The following is a 25,632-nucleotide window of genomic DNA, read 5'->3' on the forward strand; positions in this document are numbered from 1 at the left end:
CAGCGAAGTGATAGCATGCAGGGGGCAAGCACACTGAAATAATGGAGGATCACGACACGCCTCCTTGGCTGCACAATCTGCCCTTCCATTCCCCACAATTCCAATGTGCCCAAGTACCCAGCAAAAAGACACCTCCTTCCCTAGTAGTCGTAGTTGTAGGAGGGCATTCTGGATATCATGGGTTACTGTATCTGCTGGCTGAAAAACACTGGAGAGAGTAAAGGGCGCTCAGAGAATCTGAGCAGATGAGAAACTTAACATCAGGAGAACGTCTCATCTGTTCCAGTGCTTGCAAGATCATGTATAATTCTGTGCTGAAGACAGTAAATTCTGGAGACAGTCTGACCTTCAGGACACGATCCGGGGAAACGATAGAGCAACCAACAGAGTCCCCCTGCTTAGACCCAGCCGTAAAAATAGCTACATGGTCATGGTACTCAGATAAAATATCAGAGAATATCACATTGAAAACGGAAGCAAAAGTGCTATCTCTAATGCACCACACCAAATCTAAAATCACAATGGGTGTCTCCAGTAACCAAGGTGGTAGACAGTTAAAAACCTGGATTTGGGTCGTACTGGCTCCACACCGAATGACTCCAGCACATGCTGCACGCAGATCCCAGATCGCATTGTGGCTTGTGGATAGTTGGGAAAAAGGCATACCAGAGGTGGACGAGTAACAGTATGGTGTGCGGGTGAAGTTTGAGCTGCAAGGAACTTGCACACCTGATGCACCATGAGGAGCTGGCACCAGATGGTAAGTGGCAGTTCCCCCACCTCAGCAAAGACGCTAGGTATGGGACTGGTCTGATAAGCACCCGTGGCAAGCCAAATCCCCTCATGATGGACAGCGTCAATGATCCACAAGTAAGATAGCCTCACTGACCTATACACTGTGCAACCACAGTCCAGCCACGAACACACAAAAGCCCGATAAAACTGGAGGAGACGTGCCCTGTCCACTCTCAAAGACCTGTGGCTAATGCATTTTATGGTGTTCGCTGCCGTCAGGGCTCTGGCTTTCAGGTCTCACAAGTGTGGTAACCACAACAATTGGGAGTCAAACATGAGGCCCAGAAACTGCACTGTGTCTCTAAAATGTAGGATGGTGTCCCCCATATTCAAGGCTGGCAAATTAAAAAGATGACAAGAACGATGCGCGTGCGCCCACACACACACACACACACACACACACACACACACACACACACACACACACACACACCCAACCTCTCTGCAGAAAACTGGAAACCCGTCTTTGCAGCCCACTCCTCTAACCTGCTTAGTGTAAGTCGCAACTGACAGCTCACTGTTACAACACTGGCTGAGGAACAGAAAACAGCAAAATTGTCTACAAATAAGGAGCACTGTACAGGACTCTGTTAATGGATACGGCAAAGAGGGCGACACTTGAAACACTGCCTGAGGAACACCATTCTCCTGCTCAAAACGATCAGACAGCGTGTCACCAACACAGGTCTTAAAAAACCACTGAGCCAGGAAAGACTATATGAAGATGGGGAGGTGTCCACGAAAGCCTTATCGATGCAGTTGTGCAAGAATACAATGTCTCCAAGTAGTATCGTATGAATTACTTATATCGAAGAATATGGCAATACAGTGATGCTTACGGAGGAAAGCTTGCTGAATATCCACCTCTAGGACGGTCAGATTGTCGACAACAGACAGAAATCCTTGGAATCCACAATGAGAGCGGCTAAGGAGTTGCCTGATCTCTAACAACCAGAAGAGATGATGGGTAACCACATGCTCCAGGGCCTTTCCTACACAGCTCATTTAAAGCGATACTCCAATGACTACTGGGACATGAGCAGTCCTTTCCTGCTTTGGGGAAAGGGATCAGAATTGCCTCCCTCCACGAGCTGGGGAAGTTGCTTTTCTGAAATATTAGATTAAAACATTCAAGGAGGATTTCCTTCGATGCTGCTGGCAAATGTCGAAGCATGCAGTACCGGATTGGGTCATGACTGGGTGCAGTGTCACGAATCTCAGTCAGTGCCGATTCGAGCTCCCACATGGAGAAAGGGGTGTTGTAGGCTTCAGAACTGTTGGACCTGAAGTCCAACTTTTCCCTCTCTACAGTCACACAGTAGTAATGAAACACCTGCATTGGCAATAGTTTGTGCAAAATGCTCGGCCAGCGTCTGAGTAATATCTCTGGGTGTTGTTTGGAGGCACCCTTGTTTCAGCACTGCTGCTATCGGTAAACGGCTGCATTTACCAAAAATCCTCTGGATGGTTTCCCGTACTTTTATAGAAGAAGTGGAATGACTGATGTAGTCCAGGAACGATTGTTATGACCTTTCCTTACTTTCCTTAATGACGCATCGAGCCTTGACCCTCGTGAGTCGAAAGGCCCTAATGTTGTCTGCTGTCAGTCGGCATTTAAATATTGAAAAGCCACACGCCTTTCCCAGATCACAAAATGGCCTCATCTGTCCACCATGGTACTGCTCAACTCCTAAGATGGCCTGAAGACTGTGAGACAGAGGGGTCAGAGGCACGGTGGATCACTTTTGTAATGTGGTCCACCCAGCCCTGGACGCTGTTGCAGTGTTCGAGCACAGCCAGCTGGCTGAAAAGTGTCCAGTTAGGCCTGCTGACCATTCATTTTAGGGGCTTAACTTCAGGTGGTGAGCCATTTAGTAGGTGAAAGCAGATTGGGAAGTGGTCACTGGAATGAAGGTCGTCACTGACATCCCACGTAACAGTCAGCGAGGGCGGGAGAACAGAAAGAGAGGTTGATGGCTGAGAATGACACAGCAGCAGTAGAGAAATGTGTGTGAGTACCTGTGTTGAGGATGCTCAGCTTGTGAGACTTCATGATGTCCTCCAAAGGGCAAGTATTTGTTGAGCCCCACAGGACATAATGGGCCTTGAAGTCTCCTAGGAGGAGAAATGGTTGCGGGAGTTGTGCGATAACATCTGTGGGAGCCTCAGAATCTAGTGCATGTTGCAGAGGTAAACACAGTGAGCAAACATTGATCCTACAATACACATGAGTTTGAACTGCAACTGCTTGTAGGTCTGTAGCCAAGGGGAGAGCAGAAGGGTGGTGCACATTAGTGACAAACACTGTGACACCTCCCTTGCCCCTTTCCCCTCAACAGGTCATCCTTGAGGTATAGCATATATCCCTGTAGCACAGGGACATCTGTATCTTTAAAATGTGTTTCTTGTAAACAGCAGCACAAGGGACGTGCCTGTGCTATGAGTTTCAGTTCCTCCACACGAGTCCTGAACCCATTCATTTTCCACTGTAGTATGGCAGCTATGTCATTGATGTGGTTTTAATTTACCCCTATCTTTGCACCGGGGGAGGTTAAGCACTTGAAGAGTGAGGGGGAGTGGATGGGCTGCTTGGATCTGAGGCATCCACTCCATGGTGTCCTCCTCATCAGTCAGATGGGAAAGAACGATGTCTGACAGCACTCGAGACAGCTTTTGACCCGAGCGTCATGAACCTTTCCCTCCACCCTGTCCCTTCGGGGATGAGGGTCATTGAGAGGCACTCTACTTTTCTGGTACCTTTCGTATGTTTGCAGCGGAACTGTTGTTGGTCTTTCCTGGTGCAGTTGCATGGATTGCTTTGTCCTTACTCTTTCTCCCTTGACACGTACACATGCAAGTCCATGTGCTTGTGGTGGATACAGGCACACAAGACATCGTCTGTTGAAGTGTATGCCTTGGGACTAGGTTTCTGCACCATGGAAGAATACGAGGTGGCAAATACAGGGGTTTTGACGCCTTATATTCTTTTTTGGCTTCGGCATACGGGATCTGCTTGTTCACTTTTATCTCCTGTATTTTGTGTTCTACAGCAAAAACAGGGCAGTCTCGACACGAGACTAGGTGGTTCCCAGAGCAGTTGAAGCAGATCGCCAGAGACAGACAGACAGACAGTCGTAGTGTCATGAGCGGCTTTTCCACAGTTCCCGCAGATCGCTTCACCTCCACAACTCATGGTTGTATGGCACCGCATAAAGCTTGGAATGTAAGGCTGAACATTAAGTTGAAGGAACCCCACCATAAGACGTTCAGGAAGTGTCGGAGAATTCCCATGTCCATGATATCTAGGCACATGACAACGCCCTTACTGAAGTTGAGAGAGAGGTGTGCATCCCAACAATGATGTCGTAGTTGCCCAGTTTCTGCAATTTCTTAAGAAGGTCTACCTGCTTTGAATTGTTAGTTTTGACCAATAATGAGCCATTACACAATCGTTTAACAGATTTTAAAGTTCCAGATAGGCCTTCCTAACTCTTACGGATTTAAAAGGGGGGGGGGGGGGGCACTTTTTCAAATGCCCCTCCTTCCTCTTTATCACCAGAAACACATTGTTATTCATGACTACATGAGCCCTGTTAATGCAGTCCAAAGTATTCTTATCATCAGGGGGACTAGCCTCTCATTCTTTTGGATGAATGGGTGTGAATACCTCATTTACTCGAATCTAAGCCGCACTTTTTTTCTGGTTTTTGTAATCCAAAAAACCGCCAGCGGCTTAGAATCGAGTGCAAAGTAAGCGGAAGGTGCCGCCACAACTAACTTCTGCCGTAGAAAATATGTAGCGCTACACAGGCTTGCTTTGCAGGCACAAAGATGAATACTGGCGCCAAAACCTCTGTGTCAGTAAAAAAAAGGTGGAAGACGAGCTTTTTTTCTCCGCCCCGAGTTTCGACCACTGCATTTTCATACATTATCCAACGAAACAACGAAGTAAATACAAATTCCGTATTGTTCATCTTCGAATGTAGCAGCATTTCAATGTAATACGAAAATCCGACTGGCAAGACTGTTCGGGGTTTTTGTCAATATGGCTAAGTCTATGTTCTGCTTTTTTTTTTTTTCTACCTGTGAGAAGAGATGGTTGCTAATAGGAACTTTTATGAATTGTGAATCACATGCAGTATTCTCTTCGCCATAAGAATAATACGAATATAAACATTTTGCGATGTATTCTTTCGTGTTTGCTGCTATCTCATTTAAATCCTATCTGCCTAATAAACTACGAAACTAGAGTGAGACAACAGCAAACGCGGAAGAATATACATATCATGTTTTGTTTATATTCATATTATTCTTATGGCTAATAGTGATACATTCAGAAATGAAGCACTGCAATTGACTAGATTTTTAAATCTAAGATGACTAATTTCTGTGCAGAATGTAATGTAATGTACTAAAGCGGCGTCTGCAAATATTTTCAAACAGGGAAACATTTTCGCTAAACTCTCGTTCAGAACATCTTCTATCATACGCAATCTATTATTTGGTTCTTGTTGATCATTATCAAAGAAAGCAGCAGTGTAAGTAACAATAAATAGCAGTCTCTTGCCATTGTTTCGCTAATGAGACAATTCCTCTCTCTCTTTTAAGCCGCGGTAGTGCGCAGAAAAGCAAGCCATGCCGCGAGCGGCGACAGGCCGTGAATACGCACTATCAGAATGCGACAAACAATGCATGACACAGTACAGTAATGCATTTTCAGCTTAGAGTGACGTTAACACCTATAACAAAGAAAATGGCACTTATCAGATCAAAGAAAAATAAGCAATCAATTCAAACCAGACGAAGCACGTGAAAAAGGAAGGGTACCCGTATCAATACGGATGGAGCGCCTACCGCATAGCAATGGCTACCTTGTAAAGCTTAACTGCTAAGCTTACGACTCGAACCAAACTACTGTAGTTGTATCGTCATTCATTCGACCTAAATTGTGTCTCATATTAAAATGGACCAACTTTGTTTCGATTTGGAGGTGCGGCCTAAAACTTTTCTCTCCTCTTGAATTTCGAGTCTCAAATTTCAGGTGCGGCTTAGATTCAGGAAATTTTTTTTTCCTTGATTTCGAGTCTCATTTCTCAGGTGTGGCTTAGATTCGAGTAAATACGGTACTCCCAAGCAGTACACCCTTCCGGCTGGGAAAAGACGATGATGATTTCAAAGATTCCATCTTGGTCCCATGAGCAGCTAGGGAAATAAGGGTACACTCAGGCAGAGCACCATCTGCCTGAGTAAGCCTTTTACAACTGAAGTGCGGCAGGTTCCCCAGAGGTTGCCCGCTAATGACTGTTCCACCCTAACAGCCATGCATCCCATCAGCGTGCAGCACACCTTGTTATTGAGGTTTTTTGTGTGTATACAGGTTTCTTTGTCATCACAATGCAGGCGGTCAAACCAAGATCCCTGTTCCCTGAGACACACAAAGTTCCACTACTGCGCCATGCGGTGGTCGCTGAAGCATGCCCAGAGCTTACGGCAGGGAACAGACGGCACTTACCAGTCCCCAGCTCAGGAACCCTGGGGCCGCCAAGCCCATACCCAGCAAATGAATACTGAGCCCCTAAGGGCTCATTTCTCCACTAAAATACAGGGGTGAATCAAACTGAGACCATAAATATCTAAAAAGAGAAACTGGCATCACCAGCCTCCCATTTTGTAAGTATTGTGGAGATATATGAACAGTAGCCCAGGAACTGTGAACATCTTGCATCAGGAAGGGGGGGGGGGGGGGGGGGGACACAGCATTGTTATTTGGCTATAGTGTGAAAGGTTTGCAAACAAATTCGTTCCAAAGTAATTGTCTAATATGGTGGTTTATGTTTTCCACAGTACTTCTGAATTGGTGATGAAAATGACTTGTCGCACACACAAAAAATGATGTCTGCCTGGCAAGAATCAGCACAAGGAACAAAACCTAGATCCCCTGTCACCAATCAGAAATGAAGAGTGAGAAAAATAGAAAAAAATACTGTCCATGCTAACCTCATCTTCGGATGAACAAAAGTGTTATCTTTGAGCACTATCATACTCAAATTTACATATCATCATCATCATCATCATCATCATCATCCAATCAAGCTGAAATGATATAGATTATTTTCCCCAGGTGTTCTGTTGCAACATGACAATGCATGACCCCTTACAACACTTGTAGCAAAAACAGACTCAAAAGGCTGAAAGTTTTCTGCATCCACACCTTTCTCTGGGTAATTTCAATGTGTGTGTAAAATATTTAGTGGGAAGAACTTTCACGTTGTGGTTGCAAAGATATAAAAAAAATGACAGTTTTTCTTTCGTGCCTAAAATTAACACAGCTATCTTGCACTTTTGCACAATAAATAGTATCTAATTTTTACTTGAATCATTCTTAACAATAATTGGAAAATATCTTGAAAACTTTAGATACACTTTATTCCACAAAAATTAATATAGCTTTGTGACATAACTTTGGAATTAGCTTCCAAGACTAAACTGCAACCTATTGGCGGAGTCAGTATGAATAGAAGTTGATCAAAGGCAAAAATTTTTGGCAAATGTCCCCAATACCATACTTGGCAACTTTTCTTTTATCCTCCAGGAAATGTAAAAAGATTTTGTTTTCTATCATAGTATGAGCCAGGGCGAGGAGGGGATTACAAAACCAACAGCACAGTTCATGGATTCAATACTAGGAATAATAATAATCTTCGCAATGATTTAGTCACTTCGGCCCAAAAAGATGTCCATTATTCAGATACATACATTTTCAATAACTTGCCAGCAATTTAACTACCAGCAAAATTCAGTTTAAGAGGAGCTTGAAGGATTTATTGGTGGCCAACTCCTTCTACATAATATGAATATTAGTACAATCTGACTTCTGTACAAATGCAGTGCAGTAATGCAATTACTGTAAATGAGTGTTGTAAAATGATTCTTCTATTCAGAATTTATTAAATCATAAATAAAAATTTGTTAAAAAAATTTTTTTTACTCAACTTTCTCAGGTTACTTCCCACAATGAGTGGGAGACAATCCACATAGGCATCTCAAATTTTGTGAATGGATTTGCGAAAATGAATAGTTGACTGATGTCATTGTTTGGTCTGATGGGGCTACGTTTAAGTAGAATCAAACCATTAATTGCCATAACTGTGTACACTGGGCAAGAGATGCTCCCTATGTTACAGGACAATGAGCTGTCAATCTTCCTGGGTTGCAGGAATGACTTGTACAAAGATGAAGACACACCCCCCCCCCCCCCCCCCCGACAAGACAGTGCACCAACACATTACCATCATGATGTGTGGCAATTCCTGGATGAAATATTTGTTGGGAGGTAGATAGGCCGATGAGGAAATGTTGAGTTTCGACCCAGATCTCCCAATCTAATGTTGTCAGACATTTTTCTGTGGGGAACCGTAAAGGACACTGTCCATGCCACAAAGCCATGTATGCTGGATGACATAAAAAAGGCAACTGTGACTCTGTGTCGATCTGTACCACACCATTGCAGAACATTCTGAACATCTCCAGACATCATCAGTAATTTCATAATATCTATGTGACATAAAAATTCATAGTTTTTGCTAATCTTGTGAGAGTTGTTTAAGTTCAAACAGTCAGGAGGAGGCGATGGACATTTAGTATGTTCCTCAGTTAACAAACAGAACATGAATAAAATGCTTAAAGTTGTTTTATGTTTGGCTTAACTGTGACCACAAATGAGAAAATATAAAAAATACCTCAATGAAAACCATAGTGAGTATATAAACAAATGGCTGAATAATTACAGCACAGAGAAGTTTTTGCATCCAGTGAGGAATTACAAAGCATGTTCTACAGTTGTGATATAATGTCTGGAGAGATAAAGGTTCAATTAATTTTCTTATGTACACACGTAAGCATTCAGTAACTCCTCATCCAAAATCTTCAACAAATCCTAATTTGGTACTCCATTCCTAAGTCTCACTCTAACTGCATAGAAAACTTTACCCACCAGGAAATAAACTGGGATGATCGTCAGTTAATATTCAGCCATGTAATATCTCAGTTGGCTTTGATAATATGCCAATGTTGCTCCCATTTTGTTGTTATAAGTTAGCATTTTAACTACAATTTCATTGGCTGATATAATGGCGTAAGAAGAGAATTTAGCAGTTGTCACATGTGCAGCATTCATTTTACTGCAACAAGCTGATCATTATGAAAAGAGGAAGAAATGATGCTGGTGACACCTTCTCTCTTTTTAAAAACAAGTAGGGAGCAGTGTGGTGAAACAAAATTCATGCCTAGTCTTAAAGCCGACTTCAAGTATGGGCTATATAATGATTTTTTTTCCGAATGAAATCTACAGATTTCGAATTGTTATTGAATTGTGTAGACTCTAAATTTCTGAAGATGACGCTGTATCTGCAGCTGAAAAATTAACAGTCACTCCCAATTTTGTTTATTTCTCTTTGACGTCACGGCAAAAAGATGTCAAAGTTCCATTTTCTTTCGCTCATCATGCATATTACTTTCCAATAGCTCACTTATTTCCCCTCCAAGAATCTAATCTTTTCAATTTGTCTTGATAATCACAGTTTGCAGGGTCCCATAAATATTCCCATTCACAATAAAACTCATCAGCTTCAATGCTGTCTTCGTACTCCACCTCATACTTCAGTAATTTTAAACACAGTGTCCATTCAACAGACAATGCAAACTGCCACTGAACCAATGAACATTCAACTCTCCACACTAGGAGAGGAGGTGCAAGGCCAACCAAGGCCAACTGTTTTGGTGGGTCTGACTTGCCACTGGTACACACTAAGCAAATCTCTGATAACAAGGTTGTCACTCATTGATCTAGGGTGTGTGCACCTTTACAAGTATGTGTAACAAGTCTGGAATTGTTCGCCCTTGTCTATGCCATATTTAGCCTGTCATTGTCACTGCAGAAATATATACATCCATTAAAGGAGAGGTATGTGAAAGAAATTACCTGTCATATTAATAGAAACATTAAAATTGCAAACCACTCTCATTTACATTAAGCGTGTTTATATAGAAGAGCAAAAGCAAATAGTTACGAGGCATGTCAGACGAAGGATTAATTATAGACATGACCTCTTATCCAGACGCTTCACAGTGTGTTAGCAACACTTTTGTTATACTTCGATGAAGTCTATACTAATGTCAGGACAAAAGTCAGATAAAAGTTAGTTGTTAGTTAAAAATTTACACTTTAAAACATAGTTCCTCCCATCAGAGCAGTCAGCACCACACAGAAACTGACTGGCACTGTCAATGTATTTGCAAAAGAGCATCAGTTTACTTGTGGTATGGTGTACACATGCAATTTATTATTGGGTACTGCCTGGCGACCTATTTAACAATTGAAGCCAACTGTAAAATGCATAATCATGTTCTGTCCATTGGAGTCCACTTCCTGTTGTCCGAGATTTCACTGATGCACAGCTGGCAGCTGATGTGACTGTAACACCAGGTAACAAATGTTAAATAACAAGAGCTTTCAACCAGAGTGTAGCGCAAGATGGGTTGGTTGGTTTTGGGGAAGGAGACCAGACAGCGTGGTCATCGGTCTCATCGGATTAGGGAAGGATGGGGAAGGAAGTCGGCCGTGCCCTTTCAGAGGAACCATCCCGGCATTTGCCTGGAGTGATTTAGGGAAATCACGGAAAACCTAAATCAGGATGGCCGGACGCGGGATTGAACCGTCGTCCTTCCGAATGCGAGTCCAGTGTCTAACCACTGCGCCACCTCGCTCGGTGCGCAAGATGGGAAGCTGTAACAGTAGATGTAAGTAAGAGTGACATACTTTTGTAGTTTAGAAGAGTGAGGAGGATATGTGGACAATGAAATGTAGTAAAAGTCACAAAAGGAGTGATTCACCTGTTGCCATTTGAAGCAATATTATATAATAGAGAAGAAAGAGGGAAGTCTCCATGTACCTTCTAATGCTCCAAACTTCCTCAATACAATGATTTTTATCTTCATTTATTTTATTGTTTGAATTATATCCAAGATTTTTCAGTAGCGTATTATCTGAAGTTCCACAAATATAAAACAGTTTTCAAAATATTAATGGTAATTTTTAAAGAAAAGAAAAAAAATGCTTTCACAGTGTTGAATATACATCTAAGCGCAGTCGTCCTTCATTTTCTGTCAGGTACATCAAATCTGCTATTGTTTGTTCGGCCAAAGCTTCCTTTGCTTTCTCTGACATCTGGAACAAATATAATTTAAGTTATCCTTAGCAATCAAAGAAAATGCAACAACAGCCACTAGTTATTTTATAGATTCCAAAGAGACCAACAAACCCAGGATAAATTAACAGCCACAACATAGCAAACCAGGGACATAGCATGGCTCATACTAACATACAGCAATAACAGTATCCATAGGGTGGGAAACATGCAGAAGAATTAAGTAGTGCAAAAATCAAACCGCGTAAACAACACGGTACAAAAAAATCTCAACACCAACACCACCTCCACAAATAAACTTAACCAAGCTGGAATCTTTCAGTTAACTTCTTTTTCATTCCAATCTGTCTGCATTTGCAAGGTATGTAGGAATTTTAAAATTAGGTATGAGCTCCTCAAAGCTGTAAAAAGTAACAGTACACACTACTTTGGAAGACTGCCTGGAGGAAAACAACCACTCAAATGTTAGTGTATCTATTACCTGGCTCGTGTAGTAGCATCATTGTTTATGCCCAATAAGTAGGGAGGGGAAGTAGTAATTGCACACAGTCGAGCAGTCTTACAAGCAGATCACTGTCACATGCTACATGCCTGAATATGACACTGAATAAAGTGGTCATTTACAACAAAACCAGAAACAGGCTGTACAGTATACCTCACCCTGGCTGCTCATGATGATTCACTGGTAGTATTTGTAAAACTACCTTCCCCAATGATGATGATATTTTACACAGCTGTGTGTATTCATTCACTGTTTCCTGTTTCAGTCACAGATGATAATCCCAATTCGACCAATTGGTCTAGTGGTTAGCATTTTATGGCTAGTAATGCTAAGGTCCCAGGTTTGATTCTTAGTGGTGATCTCAGAGTTTTCTGTGGTGAAAGGTCTGAAATTGGGTTACCTCATCTTGTGAAAAGCTGCTTGAAAATGGAACCAGGAAAATTTAAGTGCAAGTGCCGAAGTAACATAATGTCACAAGGCTTGTACCATGACTAGACACTTATTTATTAGCAGCAAAATAATCAGCCATTATTTGTTTCAGAATAGAGTGAGAGTCTTGACATATTAACCATAGAAACCACCATGGACAGGCAAAAATTGTCTGCTCATTTTTCCTTTATTAAAAAATCTGAACAAATATCCTTCCACGTTCGTGGGACATTTCCTATTTGCTTTTCACCTTATGAAGTACTATACACCTATACTGCACATTTAACTGGTTAAAATGTTAAAAATTGGAAATAAAAAATACAACTTTTATGCTCACAACGTATTTTGCCCAGGGTTGGTACAATCTCTGACCATAATTCTAATTGTGTCTAAATTTCATTTGGCAACCTCAAATGTTAGTTTTACAGTGCACTGTGAAGTATAATTGTTTAGTTTCATTTTCATTGTTGATTTATAGATTAACCATTATTACTAGCAGTTTGGCACAGTAGAGTAAACGTGAGTCTTGTAAGGAAGGTTCGAACCGGGCAGAAATTCTTGCTGAATGTTTAGGAAACAAAGAATTATCAGAGCTCAGTTAGTTTGAGTGAGAGCGAACGGAAGTTTTAAAGAGGATTCAGTGCAGAAAGAAACAATGCACTTAATGCCCCAACAAATATGTTAAAGTTCTGGTACAGTGTATTATGCAGAAGCTCCAAGACAATGTAAAAGAGATTTTACCAACATAGTCCATGGACCTCACGTAATACCTACTGCAGGGAGAGTAATCAATATATGTGAATCATTAAAGAAATTTTTTCACTCCTGAAATTGTTAAGAAAATTCTTGATCTTACAAATGAAGAAGCCACAGGAGACTTAATATTTTTTAAATGCACATATCATTGCCACAGGTTAAAGAAGCTATTAAAAAACCTCTATCCAACCAAAGATTGAACCCCACAACTTTGGATTTGTAGTCTGATACCTACTGAGCCAGAAAGCCATATTATTAACCACAAATCCCTAGTAGGAGAAAAGGGCATTGACTCAGTGTTGGAGTTCCAAAATACATTAACAAAGAAGTATAAGAATTGACACTGCAAGAATGTTTTGATAACCTGTCTCTGGACTAAGAGTATTATTTTTGAGTGCCCAGAATTGCTCCAAAATATGACACCATGCGAAATACACAGAAAATAGCCAAATTTTCTGTTTTTGTGTCAGTGTAGACTGTTCTTATAGCGAAGATAGCAGTGCTCAGTTTCTCCACAACACTTTTAATTTCACCTATCCACAGTTAAAAGAGTCTGATATCTTGGCTGTAAAATAACTTTTAATATGTACAAGCCACTTCATGAATATTAGAGAGACAAAAAGACTACCATATCTGAGTAGCAAACAGTACCACCTAATTCATAGATACTGCAATGTATATTGAGCTAAACTCCATTTGCTACTCTACGTAAGAACTTTTTGTTCCAATTTGTAAGTTCACACACTATACAATCTACTCTGTGTTCATTATTGATGCACATAACCTTATGGCAGCAAATCATAAATGCTAGAAGAAACACTGTTTTTGATTAAACCTCAAGTGACAGAGAACAATGCAAGACAATACAATAGTTATTTCTGGACGTCATATGTGATGAACACTTCTCTTAAATCATCAAAGTGTATAAATAGTGACTTCATCAATGCATTTCTACCTCTACTGCTATAAAAGTGGAACTTTTCACTCTGTTCTAAGTTCATTTGTAGTTCCCAATAGTCCAACATCTGTTCCTAATCTCCACACATGAAAGTCCTTATTGGGTAGCTATTTATATCCATTAGGCTGATCTTAAAATAGTGAGCAATTTTTATTCACTTCAAGTACTAAACAATACACGCTTGAAGTCAAAGACGTTAACTGTTTTTCAATGAAGTCATTAGGTAAATAGTACAGTTCCAGGTATCAGAACTGTTCTCTGCCTGTTATACTTAAAATGACTAAAAAATGAAATGGCAACAGTACAAACAGATGATGTAAAATGAGCAAATATACTTACTGGTCTATACATATAATCTTTTGGAGGATACTTAAAATTTGGTCCAAAGTTGAATGATACTGTTGCATTTTTATGTAAGGATACTGATGGATAATAAGCTCCTCCATAAATGTCTATGAATGCTGGACCTTGGTTAACTCCATTTTTAAAGAAAACTATCTTGCTTCCTTTTACAGGCTTCAAACTCTTCAGGCATTCGGTGACCCTGTCCTTGTCCTCATAATAAAGGTGGTTTTTGAATTTCACCAGAGGCTGAAATGGAAATAGGCACAGCAAAGGTCACCACCAGTTCATGAAATGTGCATGCAAAAACAGACTATAACTGACAAATTCCTTGTTTCTATTTCCCTGTACATCTTTCATATATGCAGACTTATGAAGTATTTGTGATAATATTATGCGATATAAATTCAACTGTCACACTCTGCAATGTCCTTTGAATTATCATACAGACAGACATAATGTATCATTTCAAAGAGCTCTCATTTGTTCCAAGTTCTGTATTAAGTAACAGCCAGTATGACAGATTATTTACAAATAAAAAATACTAATTATTTTAGCTATTGTCTCCATCACAACTAAAATCTACACAAAAAAGTGTGTGTGTGTCTCATTTGTCTCTCGTACTTCGTTTAAATTTGTTCTTAAGCACACAGCAGCCATCTTGGAAGTAAAAATTGCTTACCTAGAAGCCGTGCCTGTTGGTTTCATGGCAGGATATTGGTTGGTAATGTGTAGACATTTGATTAGTACTGTTTAAAAACACAAGGGTCATGATGAAAAACTCTATGCCTGGCAGTGAAGGACTGTTATTAGATCAACACATTTCCTCCAATATTTTCTCAATGGAATTCTACTCCTGAAAGAGCTGCAAAATAGCAATCCACAGCTGATGTAACTCTTGAGATACAACATTAGCTGGGTGTCAGGCTATGTCAAATACCAGTAATAGGCTGTATGTTCCAACACACTGTACATAACATCTTGTTTTCCATTAGTCAAAAGGCCTGTATGGACAGTTACACTGTCCTGTTGAAAGATGATATTTTTAATCATTTTCAAATCTAGACTTCATTTCCACCTATTTGGCTCATAAGACTTCTGTTATATTTCCCAGTTACTGTTATTACCCTTTTTGCAACATGGTGAATTACAATAATGTTTAGCATACTAGAGAACACTGACTGTAGCCTTTCTGGCAGTTAAAAACAGACTTCGCCTTTTGATGTAGAGATAATTAGGTCCACTCATTTCTTTAACAGTTGTTTTTAAGTTTGTACTTAAAAACAATAGTAATAATCTTGAGATTTTTAAATGGAACAATATACTTTTTCCCTGTGGCACTGGAAAGAGCCTTTAAGATTGCTCCAACGACATAACTTATGTGGAACTCAATCAGAAAGTAATGAGGTAACAGCGTAGCAAACTGCTGTCTCATTTTCAGAAGAAGAGATCTCACAAACATCTGCCCTACTATTACTTAACATAAGGAAACACAAAATTTAGGTACTGCACGAGTTTACCATTATGTACATCATATCGAGTACTCAACATGTGGACCTCAAGCATCAATACACACTATAAAGGGATTCCGAACAGACAATACTGTGTGCTGAATTTCATCTGGATTTATTGCAGTATGTATTCCATGTCACATGGCATTTAGTGTATTCTGGACTTGTCGCTATTTCCCTTTAGACCTCCCGTTTTACTTTTCCCCGCACAGATAACTTTCCACTGAGTGTTTCACCACCGACTCATCCAACAATCTCCAAATGTTATTTTATGATGAATTGTAATTATCTGTGTGGAATGGATTGGGCACCCGTTGTGTTAGTACCATACCAATGGCCTTACATCTAGTTAATGTCTTCCAGTAACTGTGACAACATGTGTTAGGAACTGTTGATACTAGTGTCTATTTAGAGTCCTGTCAATAAAAGAGGGCCCAACAAAGCAATTCTTGAAAAGCCAACATTACACATCAATAAATCGAGGTCCCTATTTACCGACATTTCTTAGCCAGTGTGGATTTTCAAATGACCAGTACCACATATTTTCACAGTTTTCATAGAGACCATTCAGGGAACTGTAACAAATTTTGAAATTTATTGCCATGAAGGTGTTCGTGGTGTGAAATATGAAAAATATGAAATGCATTGGAATGTAGTATTTGCAGAATATTCTTTTGGCTGACCACACTTACACATTCAAGCTGCCTTGCGGTAATGTGGATTGTGTGTTACTGTTGTTAAATTTTAGTTTATTAGTTGAAGTTAGATACATTAAGACATTTGGAAATTCTAATCAGAAAAATATTCAAAATACATGACATTCCACATACAAAAAGAATAAAATTAAATATTCAGATTATGTGGTTAGTAGATTATGCAAACAGGATGAACCAGGCACTCTGTTACAAATTAAAATCCCCTACCTAATATTTTAGGGAGGAATCCTGGGAATCCACAAAATTTTCAAATGCGCACTAAACTCTTACTGCCATTACCTAAAACCGAGGATAGATTGTTACTCACTGTAAAGATGGCCCATTGGGTTGCAGACAAGCACAATGAAAAGACTGTTACATATTACATCTTTCAACCGAAGCCTCATTCAGCAAAGGAAGAACAAACACGTTCGCACAAGTAAGCACACCTCAATTGCACACGACCGCTACCACCGGCAGCTTGGGCCAGAATGCACATACGAAACGGATAAATACATTTATGAGAGAGACCATTTTAGTGAGTGTCCAAGATAAATACATTTCTGAGAGAGACCATTTTAGTGAGTGTCCAAGTAGTATCACATAATTTGTCTAGGTAATATAGGTTACTTGCCCTCCACCTGCCAGTAGCGGGAACAATGGAGTAGTCTGTAGTATTATTAATTACACGTACCTCTCAAAATACTCTGTGGATGGTGCCTTACTGTACTATTCTTGCCTTTCACCATGTGGCATCCCATATTTTATGGACTGTAAGACGCACTTTTTTTCTTCAAAAAATTACCTCCAAAAATTCAGGTGTGTTTTATACTCAAAATTAACATAAAAATGTCCAGTGTTTGAGTTAAAATTCCCGCCAGTCTTAAAAACCACCATATATTCGGTATCGTGGGAAATCTCTATCAGGCAATGTTGGATTCAATTGGCAAAAGCAGCAGCAACAGCAGCAGCAGTTGCTTACCGATGGGACAAACATGAGTTGTGGGGATGCACAAGGTTGCTAACACTGTCTCCCTCCCACCCCACCATCATAAACCCAGAACACTGTCCAGCCTATGATGCGTCACTGCAGTCTACAATGCTAGTGAACTTGAATTTAAAGTGATGTGTGTTCAAGGTAACATTACAATATTTTAGTTCGTAGCTAGTTTTGTAATGGAAAAGATAAATGGTATTAACAGGATGCAGGCTATAAATTAAAAGTAATAGCATATGCAGAAGAACATGGAAACAGAGCAGCTGAGCGGAATTTCGAGAAAACCATTCGAGATTGGTGGGCTAGTAAAAAACAACTTTTAAAAAGAATGAGAAAGACTAAATGTGCAAACAGAGGACTGAATGCAAAATGGCCAAAACTAGAAGATGACGTATTGAAATGGATTCAAGGACATCATCAAAATGGCATCTGAATACACAAATGACTGATGTACAAGCTCATAATCTAGCGCTAATCTTTCCATCATTTCTTCATTCAACATCGACAGAAAACCGGTGTGGAACTATGCCAAATAGCCAAATAGTGAATACGGATGAAATTGCTCTGGCATTTGATGTGTCAAGTAATGGAACTGTTGCCATGAAAGGAGCTAAAACTGTAACTATAAAAACAAGTAGACATGACAAAATGCACTAAACTGTTGTCCTTTCATGCTGTGCTGACACCACTAAACTTAATCCAATGATCATTTTCAGACACAAAACAATGCCAAAACCTTCTGAAATACCACCAGATGATGTTGTTCACATACATGACAAGGGTGGTATGGACGAAGCTGGTATGAAATTATGGATTAACAGAGTGTGGGAGAAAAGGAAAGGCGCTTTATTGAAGAAGAGTTCTGTTCTTGTGCTAGATCAGTTTAGCGATCATTTGAAAAGTTCTGTGAAAGAGAAATTGAGACAGGGAAATACAAAGCTTGCTGTTATTCCAGGAAAATTTACTTCATAATTGCAATCTCTTGACGTCTTGATAAATAAACCATTTGAAGTGGAGGAATGGAATAAATGAACGATACCCAACATGAATTCACACCGAAGGGAGCTTTAAAAAAATCTACAATAAAACAAATGTGTCAGGATAAAACAGTCGTGGTCTAGAGTGAGAGAAGGCATTATTGTTAAATCTTTCAGGGGTGGCACAAGTAACATTCTTCATGGCTGTGAAGACCACCTTCTGTATGAAGAGGACAATGATGATGATGATGATGATGATGATGATGATGAGGAAGAAGAAGAAGAAGAAGAAGAAGAAGAAAGTTCAAATGACGATTTTCTGAGATTTTAAAGGTCAGTTCAATTTTATAAACTAAGAATTTTTTGTCGAGCTTTGCACTCTAATAATAAAAATGGTAAAAATGGTATTTAAAAAAAAAAGGTTTAAAATTATGGTGTGTTTTATAGTCCACAGTATCTTCTAATCCGTAAGGTACAGTATGTTTCATAGTCTCGTAACCAGTTGATGTTCTCAAATCAACCGCATGAATGATTTTGGTTGACAATTGAGTAGGCTACTGGTAAGGAATGTATAAAATTTTGTGTACACTACACTTATAGTCTATATCATGTCCTGTGCTGATGGCAGTTAAATATCAATTTTAAGTCATAAAATACTAGAATCATCATCATTACACCACTAAAATAATGTAAAAGAGTTTTGCACATGTACAAACTTGTACACACGATAAACTGAACCATCGAAAGTTGAATATTTCAGTGACCATGCATTCGACTCAGAAACCCCGATGAACTGACTCTTACAATCAGTGCTGTTACAACTTTGAAGTGTCCTCTGTACGTCTTCATATACTTGAATCACTGACTGGGTTACAACGGAATCCCCACTTACTACTGGTAAGTTATTTATACACTGCATTTCTATAGCAATGTGATGTCCTTTCTATTAATGCCGAGACTTTCCTTGTGTCGTCTATTAACTTTGAACTACTTTTAATATAATTATATTCAATGGTTTGGAGGTGTGACAATTAGTGCCATTATGACCAGTATGTGCTCCTGTCAATGTACTTTTAGAAGATGGCAACCTGTCATTACAGAAGTCGTGTTTTCAGCCTAGTAAGATACTGACATCGGCAGCTCATCCAATATATGGCTTTTAAATGACTCACTCAGTAGTTGTGAAGGTAACTGGTCCCAATGCAAAAGCCTTTAATAAAAACGATCGAATAGGAAAATGTTCTGACAAGCGTCAGATTTGGGCGATTATTTTTGTAACGTAACATCTAAAGTAAGTCAAGGCCCACATTTGGACACTAACCAAAATCCATGGAGAACTGACGACTGAACGTTTGAGTCCACTAACACAGTTTTTCCTTGTGGCAGTTAGAAGCTGTCTTTTTAGTAGCAAAGAACATGGTTACTGGCCCTGATGGAGTTCATTATGAGATGCATTGTGAATGAGTGATACAAAGGAATCATTCTTGAGGTTTTTAGTAAGATCTGATTACAAGTCAGTATCTCAGCTCTTGGAGGGAAATTATTCTGGTCCCTTTTGGAACCAAGCAAAGATAGCTTCTCTTTAAATAGTTAGGACTTTGCTGCAAATCTCTCAGCCACCAATATATGTGCAGGACAAAAACGAAAGAAATTCCAGAACGTTACATAGCAAGAAAATCTCGGAAAAAATGAAAGTACTAATATTAAGTGACAGTCATGGAAGAGACTATGCTCAAATACTGCAAGACAAACTAGGGCCCTCATACCAGGTAAAAAGCATAGTAAATCCTGGCGCCCCACTAAAAGAAGTGATAAAAAATGCAGAATATTTTACAAAAAGCTTCGGTACACGTGATACTTTGATTGTAATAGGGGGTTCTAATGACATAGACAAACCTCTCGATCTAATGTTGAAGCATGTGGTAGAACCATTGGAACCAATACTCGCTCTAAGTCACAAAATGAATATCATTATCCATCCTATACCCAGGAGATATGATGTTCAAAATATAAATAGTAAAATTAATACTGCAAACCTCCACCTGATACAGGCTCTGAATTTAGCTCAACACGCGTACAAAAAAAAAGAATTGCTGTGAACTTTGAAATAGAGAGACTAGCCAGAAACCACTTCACAACACATGGCTTACACCTAAACAAATGTGGCAAGGAGATTATCTGCAATAGACTGGCCTTCCTGACAACTATGGGTGACAATAAGAAACCAAAAGTCAGAAAGCATAAACAGACGCTAATAAGCAATTGGATAAAGACAAACAAGATGGGAAATAAAAAGTGTAATAGTGGCCATACTGTGCAAACTACACTAGACAAATGGGTCACGAAGTCACAGAGACTAAACACAAACCCCCTGACCCCTCAAAAAGGTCAGGAACCTGAAAGGATCAATAATGCGATGGTGAACATTATCGAGACATCCTCCAAAACGTCAATGTGATGCATCAACAGTGTGAAGTGCATGTGGATACTTTTCAGGCCCACCTGGAAGATGAGATGGCTGCCAAGGACGACCAACAGAACCAGCACAGCTGCTCAGAAGTCCACATACCTGGAATACAGCACAATTTAAACTAAAGGTCAGTGACACAGTAAATATGACTTCGAGCCCCCTGAGTAAACCCCACTCAGACCTGAAAATCTATTATCACAATGTCCAATCCTTGAGCAACAAAACTGATGACTTAAGCATTTTGCTGACCAGTTAACTCAGTGATATCTCAGTAGTATGCCTAGCAGAGCACTGGCTCTGCACTGATGTGGTTAAGCTAATCTCACTACACAACTTCAAATTGTGTGAACACTACTCCAGATCAAATGATGGACATGGTGGGGTTGCCATCTTCATCAAACAACACATTGAATATGGCCCACTTCCTACCCTAAAGGAAATAGGAACAGAAAAGATCTTTGAATGTGTAGCCATAAAGCTTACAGATCTAAATCTAATTGTAGCTACAATTTACCATCCCCCCTCAAGTAGTATTAATGATTTTCTGTTACAAATGGACTTGTTTCTATCCAAAATAAGTCAGTGGAAACAGGAGGTGATTATATGTGGTGACTTTAATATAGACTTTCTCACCCACAACAGAAACAAGGAAACATTGATTAACATTGCAAAAACTTATAATCTACATGGCCTTGTAAACAAGCCCACTAGAATAACACCCACATCCAAAACAGCTCTAGATAAATTTTTTGCAAATAGAAATAAACTTAACCCAACTCTAGAAGTATACAATGCAGGATTCAGTGACCACCAAGCTGTCATTCTAAAGGTCGATGTTAGCAAAGACACCTCAAACCCAGTCCCACCTGAAACTTTACGAAGGTTTTTCACCCAAGAGAACTTGAACAAGCTAAATGCCCTCCTTAGTAAAGAAAAGTGGACAGAGATATACGCTGCCAATGATGTTAACATGAAACTCAACATATTTCTTGACAAAATGATCCACCACTTTGAAGAGGCCTTTCCGCAAAAACCAGTAAGAATAAATAATAATAGAAACAAGAGTTGGTTTACACCAGCTATAAAAATCTCTTGCAAACATAAAAGAATACTCCACATGTTATGTAAACAAAGTAGTGACTCCCCCCAACTAACAGAATACTATAAAAACTACACATGTATCCTAAGAAGAGTGATAAGACAAGCAAAAAGGATGCAGAATGATGAGTACATTGACAAATCCAGCAATAAAGTAAAAGCAATGTGGAATATCATAAAAAGGGAAAGAGGGGAAATGAAAGCTTCACATACGAACATAGAAATCAAACTCCACAATGAATCTATATCTAATCCCGAAGTTGTGGTGAACTCATTCAACAATTTCTTTACAAGCATAGCTGAAAAACTGGTCCAAAATAATCCTAACACAAATTACCACCCAGCAAACCAAAAATATCACACATGTGCAGAGTCAATTTTCATTACCAAAGTCACTGAAAATGATGTTGCAAAAGCCCTCAGAGAGTTAAAAAATTCATATTCAGCTGGAATTGTGGTATCCCAGCAGCTGTAATCTAAAATTGTGTACACACAATTGCTGAACCATTAACTCACCTCTGTGACTGTTCTTTCGCGGCAGGTATCTTCCCTGAAGCTCTGAAACTTTCTAAAGTAATTCCTGTCTTCAAAAAAGGTGATAATAAAGATATGAATAACTACAGGCCTATCTCAATCTCATCCTGCTTTTCTAAAGTTTTTGAAAAAATAATATCCAAAAAAATGGACTTCATTGAAAAAAAAAAAAAAAAAAGATTTACAAAGTTTAGCTCAACATGGGTTCAGAAGCAACAAATCTACTGAAACTGCAGTATATGATTACATAAATACACTTTTAGAACTGTTAGATAGAAAACAACCCATAACAGGCATATTTATGGATCTGTCAAAGGCTTTTGACACTGTTGACCACAAAATATTACTGGAAAAATTAGAACACTACGGTATCAGAGGAATTACAAACAACTGGATTGCTACATTCCTAACCAATCGGATGCAGAGAGTCAGCATGAAATATACTAATAGACAAAGCAACTCAATAACCAAAATACTATCAAGTAATAAAACTGTAAAGCAAGGTGTTCCACAGGGCTCAGTATTGGGACCCCTACTTTTCCTCCTGTATATTAATGACTTGAGCCTGAATGTTGATACACACAAAACAATAATATTTGCTGATGACACAACTGTACTCCTCAAAGGGGAGAATACAGAGGCTGTGCAAAAAGCCGTGAACTTGGCTACTGACCAACTCAGCAGCTGGGCAAAAATCAACAGATTAACTATCAACACCAAAAAGCTTCCATGAACTTCCACACAACACAAAATGCAAATTCCTCTCAGCCATCTGTCACTATAAATAACCAGTCAATAGATACCGACACTGTTTTCAAATTCCTAGGTCTGTGGGTTCAAGATAACCTGAAATGGAATACACATACAGGAAAGGTAAATGCCAGGATTTGTATTGGCTGTTATGCAATCAGTGTACTGAAAACATGTGCTAGCCTGAAAACATTAACAAGTGCATACTACGCTTATATACAAGCTCACCTAAAATATGGTGTAATATTCTGGGGTAATGCTCCAACTGCTCTGAGCACATTCAGAATCCAGAAGAGAGCAATGAGGATTATTACTGGGAGCAAACCCAGAGACTCCTGCAAACCCATCTTCAGAAAGTTGGAAATCCTTACACTGCCTTGCCTCTACATTCTTGAGACTCTAAAATTCTTCAGAAAACACACAGTGCCAACTGACCCCAGAGTAGTAAAATATACTGAAATACATGAACACAACACCAGGAAAATCGAAAACCTGCATGTTATACGTACAAACACTCAACTGTGTAAAAAGGGAGTTTTCCACATGGGCCTCCAACTGTTCAACAATCTTCCCACTAGTATTACGTCCATCGAAGACAACATAAAATTTAGCAAAGCCGTGAAGTCATATTTGTTGTGTCACTGTTTTTACTCTGTAAATGAATACTTAGAACAGTAATCTTGCTGTTTGTGTTAAATTGAAAACATTGAGCAATATAATACATTAGGATACTATAGGCTTACATTAATACATGTTAACAATGTTAAATGATATTTTCCGACATCTGCAACACACTGTGTACCATCAGATCACATGGAATAAATAAATAAATAAAACCAGCAGTATAGCAAAGGCTCTTTAATCTGTCTTGTGTGAATGTTGGAGAAGACAGAAACTTCTGACATTGTTTGAAATGCAGGTTCAGAAGCTATCTTTTTTACTTTGTAAAAACTTGCCTTACTGGAAATGGTAATAAAAGAATCTGCTCTGTATGAGACAACACACATGTGGCAATTTTTTAAAAGTGAGTTTCCTGCACGCATATGCCTAGTGACCTTTTAACCTTTCCTGTGCTAGGAATTTTGATTCCTCTACATGATTTCTGATGCTTCCCATGTTTCACTATAGAATGAGACAGCCATTCAGTGATAAAAATTTTCTGTCCCGCCTTCCCTTTGCCTTTGATTAGTTCAGCTGACATTACGGGTTGTGGTAAGGGGCAAAGAGTTCAATTCAGTCAGATCACTTTAAGCCAACTTTCTTTGTTTTTCCTATGCTATTTCTTGTGGGTTTCTATCTATGTATCTGCACAGATGAGGACGATAGTACTGTCTGTTACAATGATACTACTGAAAAATTTACTTCACAGCCTCGTCATGAATACTGTCAGTTTGTGGATGTGTGGGTAATATAACATTTATTAGCATGCAGGTACAGTTATATGTGTGCATATTATTGGTCTCTGTCTCTCTAGATGCATTGTTTTTGGCATTAGTTTCTTCTCCATATGGTATTTTCCTGGTAACTTTTGGCTCCAGAATTTTCCACTCCTCTAAGTATACCTTGCATTTTCCTTCTCGGATTGGATGATCACACAGGCTATTAACATACTTCAGCAGTGATTTGCATGGGGATTCTGTTTCATGAGATTCTGGTGCACATCTACTGCAACATTTTCTCTGGTATGCATTTTATTGATCAAAAGATTACCATTATGCAGCCTTTTCAGGTTTTTCAGTACTACTTACTAGATTTTTATTAATGTAAAAATAGGATTTTTTTCAAAATCACCTTGAAGGAAGGAGGAAAAATTATAATTTTTGTTCAGTTGATAACATCGTCATTAGAGACAGCACAAGCACAGATTGAGAAAGATCAGAGAAGGAAACTGGCTGTGCCCTTTCAAAGGAACCAAGGCAACATTCACATTAAATGATTTAGGGAAATTACTAAAAACCTAAACCTGAGTTGTTGGACAGGGATTTGAAGCCCCTTCCCCTTAAATATGAGTCCCTTGTGTTACTACTGTACCACCACACTTAGTTAAAAGTATGTGCTTCTCACTTAATGACAAAATTAATTATCATGTGGCTGTGTCTTATTACTAATCATAGTTTTTATCTTGTTTGTGGGCTAATGAGGACTTCTCTCTCAACTCTCTTGGTTGGTTGTGTGTCAATATTCCCCAGTGGTCCATCCAAATCTGCTGGGTGTGTTAAAAGAGTTGGTCATTGGGTTCCACAGAATTCCCACGAGTAGCTACAGGCATACATGGCAGACAGGGAGAGCTCGCTCTAACTGAGCAAACCTAATGCAACTACGGTGTGGCAGCTTCTGCAAATATTGTGCAGTATCAACTGTTTTGTTGCTACAGCCATTAACCCGTCTGGCATGCAGTACACCTTACGGTTGAAGGATTATTTTTTTATGACATCCTCATGTTCTGGGCAGTTAAAACTTCCCAGATCACGAAACATTCCACTACCACTCCACACAGTGGTCACTATAGTTGACACAAAGCTAAAATCACAGAGAACTGGTAGCAATCATCAGTCACCTGCTTAGAACCTCTGGCTACAGCAATCGTGAAACCAGCTGACACACGATGAGTTC

General features: G+C 39.4%; 1 protein-coding gene across 2 annotated transcripts in view; it reads right to left on the reverse strand.

Annotated features, from left to right (window-relative positions):
• Positions 1 to 10,775: 10,775 nt before the first annotated feature.
• LOC126184716 (set1/Ash2 histone methyltransferase complex subunit ASH2) overlaps positions 10,776 to 25,632 on the reverse strand; it is a 187,009-nt gene continuing 172,152 nt past the window's right edge. For both annotated transcript variants that reach the window (XM_049927238.1, XM_049927239.1), the window contains exons 10-11: positions 13,985 to 14,236; positions 10,776 to 11,020 (exon numbers count right to left, since the gene is read on the reverse strand). In XM_049927238.1, coding sequence (XP_049783195.1) covers positions 10,913 to 11,020; positions 13,985 to 14,236 — 360 coding nt within the window. In that variant the 3' untranslated portion in view covers positions 10,776 to 10,912. The remainder of the gene's footprint in view (positions 11,021 to 13,984; positions 14,237 to 25,632) is intronic.

The sequence above is a fragment of the Schistocerca cancellata genome, chromosome 4 (assembly GCF_023864275.1).
Source record: "Schistocerca cancellata isolate TAMUIC-IGC-003103 chromosome 4, iqSchCanc2.1, whole genome shotgun sequence".
NCBI lineage: Eukaryota > Metazoa > Arthropoda > Insecta > Orthoptera > Acrididae > Schistocerca > Schistocerca cancellata.